Source organism: Syngnathus leptorhynchus, chromosome 12 (assembly GCF_054491065.1).
Source record: "Syngnathus leptorhynchus isolate UIUO chromosome 12, UIUO_Slep, whole genome shotgun sequence".
In the NCBI taxonomy this organism is placed as follows: Eukaryota; Metazoa; Chordata; class Actinopteri; order Syngnathiformes; family Syngnathidae; genus Syngnathus; species Syngnathus leptorhynchus.
Window position 1 is genome coordinate 6587160 of NC_141206.1, and position 19279 is coordinate 6606438.

Consider the following 19279-nt stretch of genomic DNA (forward strand, 5'->3'; position numbering starts at 1 on the left):
ATGTTCAGTCAAGTAATTTGGAGGAGGAAAACATCTAAAACATGCATATAATGGTCCATGAGGACTGGAATTTGATATCAGCATCAGTACAAATAATTACAGACAATCGAATTCCATAATTTTCCCAATTTATTGACCCAATTACAACAAAAGTACAATGAAAAAGAACACAAACAAAATGACATTTCTACCAGTGGCTTTTCTACTGAGCTGTTTTACTAAATATAAACACAAGGATTGTAACCAGAATACTTCTCTGTGACAACAAAATGTGGAATATAGAACGATATTATTTCTCTTGGAAGTTACTAGCACAACAAAAGATTATACTTCTAATAACAGCAGAGACAGCTATACTCGTATATTACAAAAGTGTCCTTAATATATTAAAATATAATGTATCTTTGTATATAGGTACTGTCTGTGCTAGGAACATTGCGTGTGATTTAGCTTCTGACAGTCCAGCTATCATAAAAAAAAAAAACACACACACACAAAGCAATCCCTGATACCTTTGAATGCATATCTGTACAAGACAGCAACCAGTTTCAATTCAAAAACAGCCTTGATTGTTCATGCATGATTAGAAATGATGCTTTTGAAATTCTGTTGCCTTCCCCAACAGAAAGCGCGTGGGCCTCGTTGCAAACGTGAAGGCGTCGTTTGATACTGGCCAACTTTTACTTTGTTTCTTGCTAGATTCCCTTCAAAATTAGTACATAAATATTTCTTAAATATTACACTTGTGAAAAATGATGATGCAAAAAAACGTATCATAAAATAATGTGAGAATAAACGGGTGAAACATTATTGGGCTTTTTCTAAATATCCCCCTCAAGACAAACTGGCCTATCACAGCGGTGCAATAGTTCTGGTCAAAGCGGTATGGTGTCATGGTAATGTTACAACTCCAATGTGAGGACTCATTACTTAATACAAAATCAATCGAGCAGAAGGTTGTATGGCACTTGTCGTAGAATGAACGACATGGAAGGAGGATGCCGGGAAAAAGCACCGGGAAATAAGTTGTGCGTTGATCGACCGTCGTCACATGCAGTTGACAACGTTACTGGATCCCTGGTCAATATCTCTGATCTGGCTCACGTGCGATGAGCAAACGGCCACGCCCGCTCCGGCTCGACAATGCGACACTGAGCCCACCAACTCCCACCTGCAAGAGGGTGGGGTGTTATGTATCATTACTTCATCTCTTGGTGTGCATCTCACCTGTTCATGCGTGGCTCGAAGGCCTCCACTGTGTTCAAGTAGATGTTGCCGTTGTGCCCGCCCACAGCGAAGACGCGGCTCATCACCGTGGCGACGCCCACGCCGCCACGCGGTGTGGTCATCTCCGATACGTACTCCCAGTGGTTTGTTCTCGGGTCGTAGCGCTCCACGGAGCTCAGCGGCGAGTTGTCGTCAAAACCACCTAGCCCACATGGAAAATTAATTTGAGGGTGCCCCACGATTGGCTCGCTTCTCTCTTCAATGTAATCGTGGCTACTTACCGACAACGTAGAGGCAGCCGTTCAGCTTGCTGACCCCGTTCCCTGCACGCCGCTGGCCCATCTCGTTGACCTCGGTCCACTTATTGAGGTGCGGATCGAAGCGCTCCACGCTTGATAGCGACGCCCTGCCGTCATTGCCGCCTACCGCGTACACAAAAGTCTGGCGGCAGCAAAACACAAAGTGGTGATTAGAAAGAGGAGATCAGAGGAAGCTCACGTATATTCAGATTTTGGCGTGTTACCCCCAACGCCACGGAGCCCACGCCTCCTCTGGGCGTGTTCATGTGGGCTACAGCGCTCCAGCAATCGCTCTCGATGTCGTAGCGCTCCACGTCGTTGAAGCACGAGTTGTCGTCCAGACCGCCGATGGCATATATGGGACCGCCCAACGCGGCTAGGGCGATACCTCTCCTGTACAAATACAGGTGCACCTCAGTTAATTATGATTTAACAGAAAAGGGCAGAATAATTGAATTGCCCCCCCACCCCACCCTTCTACTCCAATGGTGATTAAATATGCAATTATTTTTTTCATGTATTCTTTTTATAATAAAGAACAGCAGGAGTTAATTTGTACATGACATGTACCTCTTGGTGTTCATGGAGGCTTTCATCATCCACTTGTTGGTGAGGGGGTCAAAAACCTCCATGTTGCCCAAGTGCTCGTTACCATCGTGTCCACCCACGGCGTAAACCTTCCCTGTCCAAACACCAAACGTGAGGTTAGTTTACATACATTACATTTATATTTTTATTTAACCTTGGTAAATTTGTGTTGTAATATTTACCTCCGACAGAAATGACGCCAACGTGCCGGCGTCTGCTGTTCATCTCAGGGCCCTGGAACCAACTGTTCTTACTAATTGAGTAGCACTCGATGCTACGAAACGGGTCCCCAGAACCCCCACGACCTCCCACGCAGAACAGAACCCCTAAGAAAATAATGATGTTAAGACGACTGGTAAAACAGCAAAATGATACGCGAAAAAGCACGGCAACTACCGGCGGTGTGTTTTCGGGGGACGGTGCGGGCAGAGTACTCGAAGTCGGGCACGGCCTTGTTGCTGAGGTGCAGGTGGTAGTTCCGGGCCTCATCCATCAGGTCGCGGCAGCTCAGGTTACCTTTGATCATCTCCTCCTTAGCTACTGTGCCGGTCAGAAAGTCCACGGGGAGCAGCGGCAGGCGCACCTGGGGACCAAAATGCACAAAAGTCTTCAAATGGGACAGGAGGTGTGTAGACTTTTGCTAAATACCCCAAATCATAAAATGAAGCTCACTTGTGAGAAGATCTGGTCCAGCCAGGCATGGTGGTGCTGCGGGTTGGCTTTGAGCCATTTGACAGCCGCCTTGTACACTTGCGTCTCCGAGTGGATGTTGAGCTCGCTGGAGGCCAGCAACGTGCGCAAGTGCTGCGGCGACACGCACGTGAAATCCTCGCACTCCACCACCTCGCTGAAATGCTCGCAGGCGTAGCGGTCGGCCATGTCCATCAGGTCTACGCGGTTGTGGCTCTCGGCAAAGGTGCGCACCGCCAAGCAGTTGGTCGGGTGGAAATGGGCCTTCATGTACTCGCAGCAGGCCCTCGCCACCAACTCCACCTGTGAGTAAATCAACTTTTTGTTCAACTAATGAGGTTATTTGTAATTGTCAAATCTATTAAAATTACCTGAAGGATGCAGGCAGCATAAAGCAGAGGCTGGACATTGTCTACTGTGAGTGTGAGCCTAGAGGAGTAAGCGAATTGGACCAGAGCCTGGATGGCAGCTCCGTCAAAGTCCTTGATCTCGATCAGTTTCTGCTTGGCTTCTGCCATTTCAGACAGAAACATGGCCCTGAGGGACAAACGGAATGCTTATCGAGCAGACTTTTTCCATGGTGTTTCCATAAACAAAGTGTGCACACCTGAAGTAGGGGATAACACAGGCCAACACAAGCTTGTGACAGGGTATCAGTCTGCTGCCGACCTGCATGCAAAATAAGATGAGAAGAAGTCACCACCATCATCTGGTGACTTTTCTTTGCAATAATATGTTCTGTGGGCAGCAATTTTGTCCATAGTGTCCACACGCTCAGTTCACAAATGCTAAATTAAATACTTCAACGCTGTCTGACCTTCAGCGTGACATCGCATAGCTCTCCAACTACGTAGAAATGTCTCAGCGAGTTGTGGAAGTCCTTCCAGGCCTCGTGGGCCTCAAACACAAAGGAGCCGTCTGACTCGCAGTCAACTTTGAGCGTCTTGGCGGGGGTGACAGCGGCGGTGGGGCGCTTCTCCTTAGGCTTGGGCTGCTTGGCATGATCCGGCACCACGTCCCCCGGTGTCATGGCAGTGTTACAGTGAACAACACCTGGACAGAGAGGACATGTGGTAAGGGACATACCACAACTTTGTACAGCTAGTGAAGTATCTGACATTGTTATATTTAAAGCATTGTTCTGTTTTCTATCCTCCCACAAGCATCAACAAAACCAGAACATTTGGTCGGGGATCTTCCTGCCAGGTGAGCAAGTTTGGTCAGTATCACCTGCCCCCACTCTTAATTTCATTTCCCCTTTCCTCACCATACAATGACTACAAGCAAAAGTTGAATGGAAATGTACATTTTCTTTCAACTTTCACATTTTCATCCAGCATAGAAAACAAGCTAAAATAAATAAATCTCACGGAGCATGTACGGAAAAAAAAAAAGCCTCTAGCCTTCTCCCCCTGAGCCGAGTATCACTGCAGCTTCATCGTGAATCTGCTCAGCTAGTCACAATATTTCAACAACAAAAAAAGGGGAAAAGATTCACAGCTTGGTTTCATTTCGTTTGGAGGTCGTATTTGGTAACGTTTGAAAACGATCATCTGGTAATCTTGCTCGACTACGTATATATTGTTCATTCGAGATGCATTTAACTAAGAGATAAGATTAGATCACTGTATGGTAGGTAGGCCATCTACATCTTTGAGTAGGCAGAGCACGTCAACACTCAACGAGACGTCCCTCCCAAACTATCCGTCAAGGTTCCACGTAAATGTTTACTGTAACACACACACACACACACACACACACACAAAAAACGGAGTTCCATCAAATGCAAACTTTGGAAAAAAACAAAACATGGTTACTTAGATCACCATTAAGTTGTGTTGTCTGCAACAGGAACCGCTAGCTTCTTAGTTAGCATCAGCACAAGAGCTAATCTTGTATGACAGCTCAAGAGGAAAAAACTAATGCAAATATGCACCGACAAAGCCAACACTCAGACCACAAATGATCAGGTAAGATCTGCTATCTAGTTCACAACTACAAAACAAGTCAATTTAGCTTACCTCATATCGTAAAAGGGTTGAAATGCCGGCTTTTTTTTCCCTTCAAGGGAATTTGCACGTTTGTTGTGATTTCACCAGGTGCACCATGGGTATTGTAGTTGTTCCGTCGTAGAGGCCTTTTCCCGTCACCGCACTTTCGACAATTTGTGCTTTACTAAAATACTTTTTTTTTTATTCACAAGCGCTTCCTTTTATTGCTTTAAAAAATGCGCGTTATTGTTCCACCAGACACACCTACCTTGGCATCATATTATCTCTTGCCTGTATTAATGCAAACATTTAAAGGTGGTATACTATATAATACACATTTATTTGTGCATATCAATATACAAAAAATCCCATTTAATTAACATAAGACAGCCATTTGTCTACCAAATAGGATTTATTTCATAATGTTGCAACTGATACAATATTAACAGGACATTTATAGGTGAACCTCAGAGTTCTGAGGTTCTACTTGTGTTGCTTCCTCTTTTTCAGGAGTGCATCCCGGAGAGCAATCTGCATTAAAAAAATAAATAAATAGATACACTGCTACATATACAGAGCAATGTACATCACGCACTTTTGCAAAGATTTTCTACAAAGTCCACTCACCTGTTTCTCCCTGAATGAACGTTTGCCTTTGCTTCGGACGTTCTGACTGTGTCTCATCATCATGAAGTTCTTTTTGCGTCTTTTCTCTTTGTTGCTGGTGCTGGCGTGAGGATTTAACTTGGTCTTTTTCTTTGCAAACTCTTTACGGTCCGTTCGGCCCGCCTTCAAATGAAGAGATACAGTCAAACTTTGTGTGAAGGAATTGGAGTAAAAATGTTTGTTTTTCATACCATTGCTGTTGCCAGGCGTGTCTCCTTGTCAGTTTTTGGTTTCTTATGGAGCTTTTCAATGTTCCTCAGGCTCAGCAGCTCCCCACTGGAAATTGAAATAAAAATAAATAAGGTTAAGTTGGCAGAAGAGGTTGTCCAGTGACCGAAGGATGGCCTTCTAACCTGTTGTGGTCCTCTTCATCGACGTTGTCCGCTGCTTTTCTCTTCTTCCCTGGCGCACCGTTGACCTCCTTGGCTATCTGGGCCAGTTTGATCTTCTTGAAGTCGTCCTGCGTGAGGAGCCGGCTGCCGCTTATCGCCGCAGCCTTGGCTTCCCGCTCTTCAACTGGTAGACTCTTTAGCTTTTCCGCCTAACTCAGACAAACACAGAGGGGCGTTACATCAGAAAATATTACATTCTTTTTACAGACTGTCCTTAAACCTACCACTTCTGTCGTATCTTCATCGGACGAGTGGTGGACATCCACCCACTCCCCATCCTCGTCCTGGTCACTCACGCTGGCGCTCTCCCAACCGTCTGTTATGACAAATATCCTTTATTAGCCTGATCAATGGATTAAAGATGACTAATTATCTGCTCACCTTCTTCGCCCTCTTTGACTTCCTTCTCTACCTCCAGCACCTCCGCTCCAGGGATGTAGTCTTTAGCTGCAAGCTCACCATAGTCCTTGACCCTGGCTTCCAACGACGCCTCCGTGGGCCTTCCCTGTGCACAAAAGTTTCGATATGTAGCCATTATTATCAATACGTGTTGGATGGTCCCACTGAATCTTAACACACAAGACATTTCAGGTATTTCTACTTATGTTGTGCTCACCCTGTCCTTCTTGAGCAACATTTTCGGGTTGAGATTTCTGAAAAGCTGGATGAGGCCTTTGGAAGCCATCATCACATCTGGAAAATAAAACGCACACGCTGTCAATATTTGGCACATCAATGATATTTACAAAAAGTCTTACTTTTGTCTTTGTGGCTCTTGTACTGGGCCAGGTCTTGCAGCAGGTCCTCGCTGATGCCAAGTGGACAACGGCCAGCCACCTCTTTGATGGCGTTAATCCTGACATGACATTATGATCTATGAAGGTATCTTTCTCTTTGACATTTAGACAAGTAGAATGTTGACAGCCACTCACCCTACAGTCATGACCTCGCCAGAGTTTCGATCCGTGACAAAGTTGTTGGCTATGGTGCGGATCACCGACTCGATGATCTGTATGTATTAGCAGGGATGTTAGCGTGACGATTAGCCACTTCCCGCTTAAGTTAAGTTTGGGTTCGTACCTCGGGCGGGACGAGATTGTGGGAAGACTGCGCAGCACACAGGAGGATTTTTGTCACCTCTGCGAGATACAAGACATTTTTTATGCTAATTTGACATGCCGTATTATGGGAGATGGAAATGCAAAAAAAAAAAACTGATTTTATGCTGCTTACCTCTTTGATGTGGCTGAAGGAACCTCTGGACGAACGGATAATAATTGAAGAGGAAGAGCTGAAGAAAAACAAATTGTGAGTTTTAGATGTTATGATTGTTTGTAAAAAAAACAAATAATTCATACCTCATGGATCCCGACCAGTCTGGAGATGAGCTCCATCATCATGAGCTTGACCTCAAAGCGCTCTTTGGAGTTTTCCAGCTGCTTCAGGAGCTTCTCTGAGAAATCTGCCCAAAGTTCCTCATTAGTGATGACAAACCGGATACAGAGCATTGATGAGCGAGCCTACCTTGAGGATCGTGAATGAGGTGAATGGCGGAAAAATTAAACACCTCTGCTTTTTTCTTCTTGTGTTTCTGCACGCAAAAGTGTAGGGCAAAAAAAAAAAGGTACATGACAAGAGTAACAGGAAATTAAAGCTGCAGATCACAGGTGGATTACCTTGAGGACTTTCATTGCTTTTTCCATTTTCTTCTTGTTTTTGGAAGTTTTCCTCCCTGTGTTAAATCTTATCACCAGGTCACGCGCCGAAGGTCCCTCCGCCTGGAACATAAGAAAATTATAATACTCAAGTAAAGTAAAGCGAGCTATAAAAGTCCAATTTTATTTCAAATAGGCTGGCAGTGATGTTTGTATGAACATTTGAATCAATACAATCATTCATAGTACTTGCCTCTGATTCTGAATCACTGCCCTCGTTCTCTTCATCTGTCCCCAAGAAAAACTTGAGTGCGGCTACCAAGATCTGCCCGGCAACAAACAAACGTAAAGCATTGTTTTCCATAACTGAAGAAGAATTAAAAATCAAGGTTGGGAAAACACACCTTCGTCACGGTGGAGAAGCACGCTGTGGTGATGACATTGACTGTTTTGGTGTCGTTCCTGCAAATATATCGGCTTTAATGATGAAAATATCAAGATGCTTGCTAAAATACTACTATCAAAGTCTTGTTTCATTGAACCTGTCATCTGGTGTCAGTTCACTTGTATCTCAAGACACAACTGAAATGATCTTTTAATGACTAACTATTAAAAACAAAAACAAACCAAATGTTCCTCTTGTACAGCTCCACCATCACATCTAAGGATATTTTTGCTGCGATTGGGTTGCGGTCTCTCAGCATGGTGAACATGAAGTTCTGTAATGACTACAACATGCAAGAAAAATAGGTTACATTAAGCACTTGAATTAAAACAGTGGTAAATGGTACAAGAGGTGAGTCCGTTCTCTTACCGAGTTCACTTTGTTGTTTTTGTGCTTGCCGTTGATATTTTTGATGTCAACCACAATGTGTGTGTACAACGTCTGTCAAGAAAAGAGGCACATTTACAATTAATTGCCCTTTGTACGGCAGACATTTTGGTCTTTTCTCTGCAAACCTTTCGAAGCAGCTTGTCATGACATCGCAGCAGCTCAAAGAAAAGCTCGAGCAGGCCCGTAGGGTCGATCAAGTCCTTGTTTCGCAAAAGAATCAATGCCTTGCAGAAGGTCTGAAGCACAGCGCCAAAGAAAAGTTTCGATTATTTATGATATAGCAACAGGGCTCCTTGCTTTTTGCAAAAAAAAAAAAAACCGACACTTTCTAAAATGTCATACTCACCATTCTTAAGTCTGCCTCCACAACTGTGTGGTAAGTCAATAACAACTCAGTCAGCTCTTGGGGAAAAGTAGACAAATACTCCGGATAACAGTGGCCCACCTGGTTGATGTGTCAATAACCATTTTAAAAGACAACTTTCAAGACAAAAAGCCTCATTTTCATTAGGTATGATGTTACCTGGGCAAGAAACATGACAAGTTCCGACAGCTCCTTGTTGGATTTGTCTGGTTGCAGTTTAAATATCTGCACATTGGATTGGTAATGTCTGTACTGCTGCAAAAACTACACAAACCACATTGACATTTTATGTTAACTATTTGGATGTCCACCACAACAACAAAAACGCATGCTAGATTTTAGCATCGGTAGCTTCTAAACACTCACCTCTGCTACATAAGACGGTGGGTCTCTTTTGATCAGATTCTGCAGTTGTGGCAGATTGTTGGGCAACTTATTGTTTTGTCGTTTAGACATGGTGAAGTTTTATTATCTATATTGACAAAAACACGGCGATTTGTGATGGTTTTCACAAGGCAAGCGTGGCGACTGAGCACGCCGCCATTACTCTGTCATTTGCGTCGGTACTGACGACACTTCCTGTACAGAGACCCCTGTGCGACGGAAGCATGAAACGTTTTAAAACATGTTTTAAAACTTTCCTTTGGTCACCACACACAGTTTATTTTCTTTAACATCACTGAGCACAATGCTTGTGTAACAATATGTAAACGTTTTAGTAAGCTTAGGTGAGGACTAATCCTTTTAACGATGATGCCCCGGAAGCGATCCAGCTAGCTAGGCTGATTGGCTAAATTCAATTTCTTCTTCACCAATCATTTAACAGACATTTCTTCGCGCCATTTCTCCTTCAACTGACCAATCAGCTCTGGCGTGTCTGTAGCGGGTTGCTATAAAACCCACTCGCCGGTGACACTGCAATAATTAGTCTTTACATTCAGACTACGTACGATGGCCAGAACCAAGCAGACTGCCCGCAAATCCACCGGCGGCAAAGCCCCCAGGAAGCAACTGGCGACAAAGGCTGCCCGCAAGAGCGCCCCGGCCACCGGCGGCGTCAAGAAGCCTCATCGCTACAGGCCCGGTACCGTCGCCCTCCGTGAGATCCGTCGTTACCAGAAGTCCACCGAACTGCTCATTCGTAAGCTGCCCTTCCAGCGTCTGGTCAGGGAGATCGCCCAGGACTTCAAAACCGATCTGCGCTTCCAGAGCTCCGCAGTGATGGCTCTCCAAGAGGCTAGCGAGGCTTATTTGGTCGGCTTGTTTGAGGACACCAACCTGTGCGCCATTCACGCTAAGAGGGTCACCATCATGCCCAAAGACATCCAACTGGCACGTCGTATCCGTGGAGAGAGAGCTTGAGCTTATTTTTGGTCATTGACCCACCAAAACGGTTCTTTTAAGAGCCATCCAAAAACCCTAAAGCACACATTTCTATCATTGCATAAATCTGCAGAACATCACAAGTGGGAAATTAAAGCAATCTTTTCAAAGAACACAAATATCTTTGAAAAGTTCCAATCTGTCTTGTAAGTATTTGCATACATATTGACAAATTAAATTTTTACTTCCGAAAATGAGATCAGTGGTATTTATGCTTTGACTACAAGTATACACTTTTAAAAGTGGAAAAACACCACTTTCATAAATTAACAATTCTTAGAAAGTTATGACTACGTAGTTTAATTGTGATGGTTCACTTAATACACAAGGCAACTAACTGCGTTTGTGTAGTTATACAAAACAATGTGTATATAAAAGCAACGTCAAAAAGCAAGTTTTGTTAAATTACTTCATGTGAAAGTGATAACTAAGAACAAAGGAATGGGGGAGCCATTTTTAACCTACATTTAAAAGCAAATTAAAAAACTCCCACGCTACTATTGTGCTTAAGTAAAATAACTGTTCATTCCTAATTTAATAACTAAATAATTGCATTTTGTGAGGTTTCTACGAATTCCGAGAAGTCTGTTTTATAGGTATTTCATGCATTGATATGGATATACAAAATAAAAAAAAGACACGAGATTTGGATATTTACATCCAAATCATATAGTAACAAAATTATCTAGGGAATTGCTGTAATTTTCTCGAAACAACGTTTTGGGAAGGGCAGCAGACAAAGGCAGGGCAGCTTTACAAAGGTCTTTGCTGATTGGACAACCGTTTTTCCGCTTCAACTAGCCAATCAATGAGCAGCATGAGTGTACATAAGCAAACTGCGCCCACTCGACGAACAGAATCCTTCTACTCAGTTCACTCTGAATCTTCTCTACTACCAAATATGTCTGGACGTGGCAAAACCGGCGGCAAGGCCAGAGCAAAGGCCAAGACTCGCTCATCTCGTGCAGGATTGCAGTTTCCAGTCGGTCGTGTCCACAGGCTGCTGCGTAAAGGAAACTACGCTCAGCGTGTCGGTGCCGGCGCACCCGTCTACTTGGCCGCTGTGCTTGAGTATTTGACCGCTGAGATCCTCGAGTTGGCCGGCAACGCTGCCCGTGACAACAAGAAGACCAGGATCATCCCCCGCCATCTGCAGCTGGCCGTCCGTAATGACGAGGAGCTGAACAAACTTCTTGGTGGCGTCACCATTGCTCAGGGCGGCGTATTGCCTAACATCCAGGCTGTCTTGCTGCCTAAGAAAACCGAGAAGGCAGCCAAAGCCAAGTAAAGACTTACAGTAACTTCAAGGCCCAAAACGGCTCTTTTAAGAGCCACACACTTAATCAATGAAGAGTCCATTCTTAGAAAAATCTGTCAAATCATAATATGAAAGCTTTTGGTATAATAAAATTAAATTTACGATATTTGCCGACTAAGGTTACTATCAATCATGGTTCACGAAATTTAATATTAAATGGGTTAAATTAAAGGTTTTTCCAGGAAGTCGCATTTCATTTTTTACTTGAAGTAATTTAATCAATTCGTGTTCAAGTATGTAGGTATCTGTGTGACGGAAACACTGAAACGCCTATCGATACTGACGCATCTAATAAACCATATGAAACTGCTTTAAATGAAAGCTTTATTTTGAATCCACACTATCGTGCAGTATCACGATCCATAACACTATTCACTGATATCAATAGTTACAAAAAAAATGTTAAGGAATGGGGGAAGGCAGCTAACCGAAGCGCGTCAAATCCGGATATCTGTCCTCTGTCAGGTCCGCAGATCTGCTTTATAAAGCAGTTCCTGGCGCTGAGGACTCACACTCTTCTTTCTGTACAGAGTAAACATGTCTGGCAGGGGCAAAGGCGGTAAGGGACTTGGAAAAGGAGGCGCTAAACGCCATCGCAAGGTCTTGCGAGACAACATCCAGGGTATCACCAAACCCGCCATTCGTCGTCTAGCCCGCCGTGGCGGTGTTAAGCGTATCTCCGGTCTCATCTATGAAGAGACCCGTGGGGTGCTTAAGGTGTTTCTGGAGAACGTCATCCGCGACGCCGTCACCTACACTGAGCATGCCAAAAGGAAGACCGTCACCGCCATGGACGTTGTGTATGCCCTGAAGAGACAGGGACGCACACTTTATGGATTTGGCGGCTAAACTCTCCTATCCGGCACACCAACCAAAGGTCCTTTTAAGGGCCGCACACTTTCACTCGTAAGAGTTTAATTTCCTGCATTTCTAGTCAGGCCTTCAGATTTGCTACCTAAATTGGATTGTATGTTTATGTATAGTGGTTTGCGCCGATGAAAGCGCTACATAGATAAATTGCTAATATGAGACATGGTTCTCAACAATTAAAAAGCATTTTGTTCACTCCTAAACAGCAGGTGGCGATATGCACAAAGCAATGAGACGTTCACGAAGCTACCTCAAGTGCTTTAGTAAATTCATCCGGAATTGATACTGAACATCACTGGAACATGACGTCCATTACTACGACAGTTAGACTCAAAAAATCCTTCGGTGAATTATCGTTAAATCATTTCGGTGTACTTGGAAGCTTCGCAGCATGTTGTAGCCTAGCTTAGTGTAGTTTAGCTTAGTTTAGCTTGCTGGCTGCTGACAAAGAGACGCGTTTGTCAGCAAGCCATCACAAAGCGGAGATCAAGTGACCGTAAAGTGTTGATTGTCGTGTGAAAATGTGTACGAGTGGGACAGCAGAGTTCGAGGAGGAAGTTTATGGAACCAAACAGGAGAACGAGCGCCAACGTAAAGCGCTGGAAGCAGTTTTCAGGAAGCCTCCGATTGGGTTACATCCCTCAGGTTTGTTCACTTTATTATTGACTACTGCGTTTTGTATATACTCAAAAGTTCATTATGGTTCATACAAAACCATAGACAGTAAACGGTCTATATTGCGGTTGATGGTTAAGTGTGTTGTCAGGATATCACCAATTGTTTTTGAATGAGTACAGCCTGTGATTAGAAAAAGCATTCTAGTAGGAAGTTGTTTTAACTGTTGAACTATTGCTGTGTTAGAAGCCAACAAATATTTCAGTTGATGTACATCACATTGCACCAAGCCACTTGTTGGGCTCTTGTCGCCTCAATGGGATCTTGCTACATGAACATCAAGGAGGTTACAAATTAAAAATCAAGAAAGGAGGTTTGGCTGATGTGCCTTTGTCTTCTTGTGTCTTGCAGATATCACTAGCCATCTTAGTCTGTCTTCATCAAATGTTCCACCTGAGTCCTTTAATATTAAGGAAGTGGAGGATAAACAGACCCCCAAAATTAAAGAGGAGCAGGAAGAGTTCCTGCATATTAAAGAGGAAGTGGAGCATGAAGAACCCTCCCAAATCAAAGAGAAGGAGGAAGACTTCTTGCTCATTAAAGAAGAGCAGGAGGATATTATAAAGGTCCGATTGGCTGGTGTCCCTTGGAAGATTGAAGATGAAAGTATAAGTGCAAGCAGCAGCTCAAGTCAACACATGACAGCTGAAGGTGACGGAGACCACCGTGGAGGTTCACCTGCAGACGAACTCTTAGCTCCAATATCGGACAGTGACGACGCAATGTCACACGTGCGTGATGATGACAATGACAGTGAGGAAGAACAGTCTGAAAGCGATGTGCAACGCCACACTGACAAACATTATGGGAATAACTTTGTTTATGAGTGCCATGTGAAAAGTCACACTGGGGAGAAGCCTTTTGTCTGCTCAGTTTGTGGTCAAACATTCTCTCGTAAACACTCTCTGACAACACACTCAAGAAAACACACTGGAGAGAAACCTTTTGTGTGCTCAGTTTGTGGTCAGACTTTTTCTCGTAGACATGTTTTGACAGTCCACAAAAGAACACACACTGGTGAGAAACCCTTTGCCTGTTCAGTGTGTGGTCAAACATTCTCTGTTAATGGGAGCTTAAGAAGACATATGAGAACACATACTGGGGAGAATCCTTTTCCCTGTTCAGTTTGTGGTCAAAGATTCCCTGAAAAGGAAAAATTAAGTACGCACACAAGAACTCACACTGGTGAAAATTGTTTAACCTGCTCAGATTGTGGCGAAAGATTCACTCAGAGGGGAGCCTTAACATGTCACATAAGAACCCACACTGGGGAGAAACCTTTTGCCTGTTCTGTTTGTGGCAAACAATTCTCTCATAAGAGAAACCTAAAAAGTCACTTGAGAACACACACTGGAGATAAACCGTTTGCCTGCTCAATTTGTGGCCAAACATTCTCTCGTAAACAAGCGCTGACAACACATTCGAGAAGGCACACTGGAGAGAAACCCTTTGCCTGCTCAATTTGTGATCAAAGATTTTCTCGTAGACATGTATTGATAGCTCACAAAAGAACACACAGTGGAGAGAAACCTTTTCCCTGTTCAGTTTGTGGTCAAAGATTCTCTAAAAAGGGATCCATTAAAAGTCACATGAGAACACACACTGGTGAGAAACCTTTTGCCTGTTTAGTTTGTGGCCAAAGATTCTCTCTAAAGGGAAACTTAACAAGTCACACAAGAACACACACTGGTGAGAAACCTTTTTCCTGCTCAGTTTGTGGTCAAAGATTCTCTCAGAAGGGGACCTTAACCTGTCATTCTAGAACACACACTGGAGAAAAACCTTTCGTCTGCTCGGACTGTGGTCAAAGTTTCTATCAGAAGGGAAATTTTAAGAGACACAAGTGTGCTAGTGACAATAAAAATGATAAATAAATTGAAATCATCGATTGTTGTGGTTTTGTGAGACATTTTGCACATCATCCGAGCAAACTTCCTCAGCTCAAGTACAAAGACTTGGCAGGGTAGCTCAAACCTTGGATGTATAGCTTTCTGCACGTGCACATCTTTCACATCTTGAACAGTTACTCTACCTTCTTGTATTTTATTTTATATCTATATTCTTGTATTCCAAGTACCTTTAAAAAATGTGCATGTGTTGTGAATTAGCACTTTACATGCTTAACTCATTTTACTTTCACTGAATGTATAACATGTAAACGTTAGAAAATAAATGCAAATAAATAAGGGGCGACACGACTGTGACTATTTGCGTGCTAGTGTATTAACGCAAAGATTTTTTTTAAGTTAGGACGTATGACGTCATCTGTGCGATAACGGATTTCCATCGCAAGGCTGCGGTGCGGACCTTATCGAGGACCGTGGCGCTGGGGGGGGGGATCAGTAGCCCAAGCATAATATAGTTTCATTAACTTTAAACAATCATTAATATTCAACATTACATCACATTGCAGTGTTTATTAATACAAATTGTAAAGTTGCCATTTTACAACTTCACGTATAATTATCTTTAAGGTAGTAAAGCACCATACAAGTGAAAGTAATTTTACCAAGTATTTCTACTTTGCACAACTTCCACCTCTTCTCTTGTAAAGCAACTACTTATATATAATACATATTGTAAAAGGTAGATGACATGTTTAAAATGTTGTCACGTTAAAGGACCAATCTTTTCATTTTCAATGTCTGATTCTTTTTTTTTGGGGACATTGTATTCCTTATGTGGTTGGATGCGCTAACAAGTCGTAATGTAAGAAAACAGAAGTTAACTCTTAAGGTTTAACAAGTATGGTGGCTCTTAAAAGAGCCGTTGTGGTTGAAGGATGGAAACTTAAGCTCTCTCGCCGCGGATACGACGCGCCAGTTGGATGTCTTTAGGCATGATGGTGACCCGCTTGGCGTGGATGGCGCACAGGTTGGTGTCCTCGAACAAGCCGACCAAATAAGCCTCGCTAGCCTCTTGCAGAGCCATCACTGCGGAGCTCTGGAAGCGCAGATCGGTTTTGAAGTCCTGGGCGATCTCCCTGACCAGACGCTGGAAGGGCAGCTTACGAATAAGCAGCTCGGTGGACTTCTGGTAACGACGGATCTCACGGAGGGCCACGGTACCGGGCCTATAACGATGAGGTTTTTTGACGCCTCCGGTGGCCGGGGCGCTCTTGCGGGCAGCCTTGGTCGCCAGCTGCTTCCTGGGGGCTTTGCCTCCGGTGGATTTACGTGCTGTCTGCTTAGTCCTAGCCATTTAGAGCGCTTCTTACAAAAGAAGAAATTTTGTGAAGGGGCTCGCAAGTTGCTTTTAAACGCTTGGGTCGGGTGCGCAAGCGTGCTGCGCAATCAGCCTGGTGCAGCGTGATTGGTACGCGGATCCAGCAGGAGGTCAGCCCCGCCTGGACCGTACACCTCCCACCACAAGGCTCGTTGCCAATTGGAGGTGGTAAAGTTCAAACCAGGCGCTAAAATGCAAAGCTCCTCTCGCGCTGAAAACCTCTTCACTGGTTGGTCGAAGTCAGGCGCCCCGCGCATTCTGCAGCTATTAAAGCCGAACTTGGACAATTTCGCTGCACATTTTCTCTGAGGTATTGTCCCAAGAAAGTCCTGACAATATGAGCGGAAGAGGCAAAACCGGCGGCAAGGCTAGAGCAAAGGCCAAGACTCGATCTTCTCGTGCAGGGTTGCAGTTTCCAGTCGGTCGTGTCCACAGGCTGCTGCGTAAAGGAAATTATGCCCAGCGTGTCGGTGCCGGCGCACCCGTCTACTTGGCCGCTGTGCTTGAGTATTTGACCGCTGAGATCCTCGAGTTGGCCGGCAACGCTGCTCGTGACAACAAGAAGACCAGGATCATCCCCCGCCATCTGCAGCTGGCCGTCCGTAATGACGAGGAGCTGAACAAACTTCTTGGCGGCGTCACCATTGCTCAGGGCGGCGTCTTGCCTAACATTCAGGCCGTTCTCCTGCCAAAGAAGACTGAGAAGGCAGCCAAGTCCAAGTAAAACTGATTCTGGATCCATTAACAACTAAACGGCTCTTTTAAGAGCCACACACTGCTTCCAAGAGAGCTTTACGCCCGTAAATTACTTGTATTGATCATGAAACAGTATCGTAAATATTCTTTCACTATTCTTTATGGTCCCTTTTTATACTTAATATTTGTAATGTTTATTTTCTTGTATTTCTGCACTGGAAAGGGAGAAGAAAGAATTCTTCTATAGTTGATATAAATGGAATTGAAATGTTTGAGGATGCAAACAGACATTTTTACATGAGGCAGGATGAAATTTATAAATTTTATTTATAATTTTCAAATTAACTCCTAGACTTTTTGGATAAAATATATAATATAATTTAAAACATGCATGTGTGGTTGTGGTTTGCTGTGGCTGACCCTGACAGGAAAGGAACCACCACATGTATTTTCAAATAAATGGACACAAAACAAGATTTTTTTGTTCTGTTGAGCACAGTTGTATAAAAATAATGAATGTTCCTCTTTAAAAGGAGATTTGGTGGCTCTGAAAAGAGCCTTTTGTTGACAAGTGTCAAATTTACTTCTTCTTGGCTGCTACCTTCTTGACAGTTTTAGGCTTGGCTACCTTCTTGGCAGGGCTCTTCTTGGCAGCAGCGGGTTTTTTGGCAGCAGGAGCTTTCTTAGCAGGAGCTTTCTTTGCCGCTGGAGCTTTCTTGGGGCTCTTGGTGGGCTTCTTGGCTGCTGATTTCTTGGGTGTTGTAGCCTTTGCAGGTTTCTTGCTAGCTTTCTTGACAGCAGCCTTCTTAGCAGCAGGAGCTTTAGGCTTCTTGCTTGGCGTTGCCTTCTTGGCAGCAGGCTTCTTCGCTTTGGTAGGAGTCTTCTTGACTACCTTCTTAGCAGGTGCCTTTGCTTTTCCTTCAGCCTTCTTGTTCATCTTGAAGGAACCAGAAGCACCGGTGCCCTTTGTCTGGAGGATCGTTCCCTTGTTCACCAGACCGACAACGGCGAGTTTGATGCGAGATCTGTTCTTCTCCACGTCGTAGCCGGTGCCAGCCAGGAATTTCTTCAGGGAGGCCAGAGAGACGCCATTACGTTCTTTGGACGCGGTGACGGCGTCGATGATGAGCATGCTGACGCTGGGCCCGACCCGTTTTTTCGCAGGCTTTGAGGTCTTCTTTTTCGCCGCTTTAGCGGGGGAGGCTGGTGCTGGGGCTTCTTCTGCCATTGCGATAACAATCGAACGTGAGGTTGGATGAAAGGATGAACTGATGCATTGCTGGGAGCAAGAGGCGGAACTTAAATGCACCATGAGAACCGTGGAGAGTCAATCGAGCTGTTTGTCCACGGCGCGGTGACTGACCTACTCCTCTCACTTGTGTTTTCTCAGCACACTTCAAACGGTGAAAAATGATAATAAAATAAACGTAATTTTCACAAAAAATATTTTAATCAATAGCACACTTATGCATCTCTACATGGAAGTAGTTTAAAAGTTGTATACTTTCTGCATTTCTTTTGTAGAGCTTCCAGACTTTACTTCCACACCGGAGTGTGCTGCTCTACTCGGCACATTTCCTCACTCGTATCTGAAATAAAACGAGTTAAAATAATTCACGACTTGACAAAACGTGTTTTAAATTGGAGCTCAGATATTCATCCAAGCACCCAAAGTGAAAATAAGAGCACACCGATGATCATTTTGATGCAAGATGACTATTTCTGATGGCAGCAAACACACACAATCACTGCGATCTCTAACTTCTGTCTGTTGCAATCTAGAAGACATCTCGTCTTTAAACTGCAAATATGTTTCATTTAAAGTCATCAAATGTATTTGTTGGTCTTAATATGAAGAATTCAAACAGATGGGTAAAGTGAGAACTTGCAAATACAATAAATTGTCGATAAGCATCTGCACGTGTCTTACGTTTTTGACAATTTCACGTGCAAAATGATGTCTTAAGAAATGAAAGTCATCCAATTACTGCTGTATGATCACATGTTACAGAAGAGAGAAGAAATGACAAATTGTGTGTGTGCTTTGTGGGTTTTATGCTTTACTAACTGGATGAATATTAAGATTAATATCCAAATAAAATGATGTTGTGGACAATCGACTGATATAATGCATGATACACTCTAAACTGATGACTTCTTGATTGATGTAAATTGTTAAGTGTTACGTTCATGTTTTTGGTGTTTGGTGTGGGGAATGAATGAAGCCCATTATGTCTAAGCAGTATTCATTTCGACCAGTTACGGATTTAAATTATGCATTGTCGGTGTTTTGGAAATTTTGAGCTGGACAGCCTTCCCCCATACTTCTCTATCCACAAAATTTAAAGAACATGAATTAAAATCAAGATGGGCCAACCGCCAGAATACTCTACCTGTCCTCTTTC

General features: G+C 43.7%; 8 protein-coding genes and 1 pseudogene across 9 annotated transcripts; 5 read left to right on the top strand and 4 right to left on the bottom strand.

Annotated features, from left to right (window-relative positions):
* Positions 1–309: 309 nt before the first annotated feature.
* Positions 310–4965, bottom strand: klhl8 (kelch-like family member 8). The gene is made up of 12 exons (XM_085926703.1): positions 4826–4965; positions 3622–3857; positions 3412–3473; positions 3176–3341; positions 2787–3107; positions 2511–2697; positions 2297–2440; positions 2097–2208; positions 1751–1919; positions 1509–1668; positions 1228–1429; positions 310–1171 (listed from the first exon to the last, which is right to left on the bottom strand). Exons 2-12 carry the CDS (start codon positions 3832–3834, stop codon positions 1048–1050), a joined length of 1860 nt encoding a protein of 619 aa, XP_085782829.1. The 5' UTR covers positions 3835–3857; positions 4826–4965; the 3' UTR covers positions 310–1047.
* A 215-nt stretch (positions 4966–5180) lies between these two features.
* sdad1 (SDA1 domain containing 1) lies at positions 5181–9294 on the bottom strand. Its single transcript, XM_085926699.1, has 22 exons — positions 9074–9294; positions 8867–8971; positions 8690–8788; positions 8469–8579; positions 8323–8394; positions 8136–8236; positions 7913–7970; positions 7762–7833; positions 7530–7631; positions 7378–7444; positions 7212–7315; positions 7087–7144; positions 6934–6992; positions 6786–6862; positions 6612–6709; positions 6470–6546; positions 6235–6358; positions 6078–6169; positions 5815–6002; positions 5653–5737; positions 5423–5584; positions 5181–5326 (listed from the first exon to the last, which is right to left on the bottom strand). The coding sequence occupies exons 1-22, from the start codon at positions 9161–9163 to the stop codon at positions 5279–5281; spliced, it is 2049 nt and encodes a 682-aa protein (XP_085782825.1). The 5' UTR covers positions 9164–9294; the 3' UTR covers positions 5181–5278.
* Positions 9295–9650: 356 nt separating this feature from the next.
* Positions 9651–10258, top strand: LOC147048084 (histone H3). The gene has a single exon (XM_085926727.1). It carries the CDS (start codon positions 9659–9661, stop codon positions 10067–10069), a length of 411 nt encoding a protein of 136 aa, XP_085782853.1. The 5' UTR covers positions 9651–9658; the 3' UTR covers positions 10070–10258.
* A 685-nt stretch (positions 10259–10943) lies between these two features.
* On the top strand, positions 10944–11526 carry LOC147048085 (histone H2A). The gene has a single exon (XM_085926731.1). It carries the CDS (start codon positions 10992–10994, stop codon positions 11376–11378), a length of 387 nt encoding a protein of 128 aa, XP_085782857.1. The 5' UTR covers positions 10944–10991; the 3' UTR covers positions 11379–11526.
* Positions 11527–11938: 412 nt separating this feature from the next.
* LOC147048086 (histone H4) lies at positions 11939–12274 on the top strand. Its single transcript, XM_085926735.1, has one exon. It carries the CDS (start codon positions 11946–11948, stop codon positions 12255–12257), a length of 312 nt encoding a protein of 103 aa, XP_085782861.1. The 5' UTR covers positions 11939–11945; the 3' UTR covers positions 12258–12274.
* Positions 12275–12569: 295 nt separating this feature from the next.
* On the top strand, positions 12570–14723 carry LOC147048087 (uncharacterized; annotated as a pseudogene). The gene is made up of 2 exons (XR_015067784.1): positions 12570–12923; positions 13305–14723. The product of XR_015067784.1 is annotated as an uncharacterized LOC147048087 (transcript).
* Positions 14724–15697: 974 nt separating this feature from the next.
* On the bottom strand, positions 15698–16162 carry LOC147048088 (histone H3). Its single transcript, XM_085926728.1, has one exon. It carries the CDS (start codon positions 16152–16154, stop codon positions 15744–15746), a length of 411 nt encoding a protein of 136 aa, XP_085782854.1. The 5' UTR covers positions 16155–16162; the 3' UTR covers positions 15698–15743.
* Positions 16163–16494: 332 nt separating this feature from the next.
* LOC147048089 (histone H2A-like) lies at positions 16495–16927 on the top strand. The gene has a single exon (XM_085926732.1). It carries the CDS (start codon positions 16516–16518, stop codon positions 16900–16902), a length of 387 nt encoding a protein of 128 aa, XP_085782858.1. The 5' UTR covers positions 16495–16515; the 3' UTR covers positions 16903–16927.
* A 527-nt stretch (positions 16928–17454) lies between these two features.
* Positions 17455–18210, bottom strand: LOC147048090 (histone H1-like). The gene has a single exon (XM_085926723.1). The coding sequence runs from the start codon at positions 18184–18186 to the stop codon at positions 17455–17457; it is 732 nt and encodes a 243-aa protein (XP_085782849.1). The 5' UTR covers positions 18187–18210.
* Between the last annotated feature and the right edge of the window lie 1069 nt (positions 18211–19279).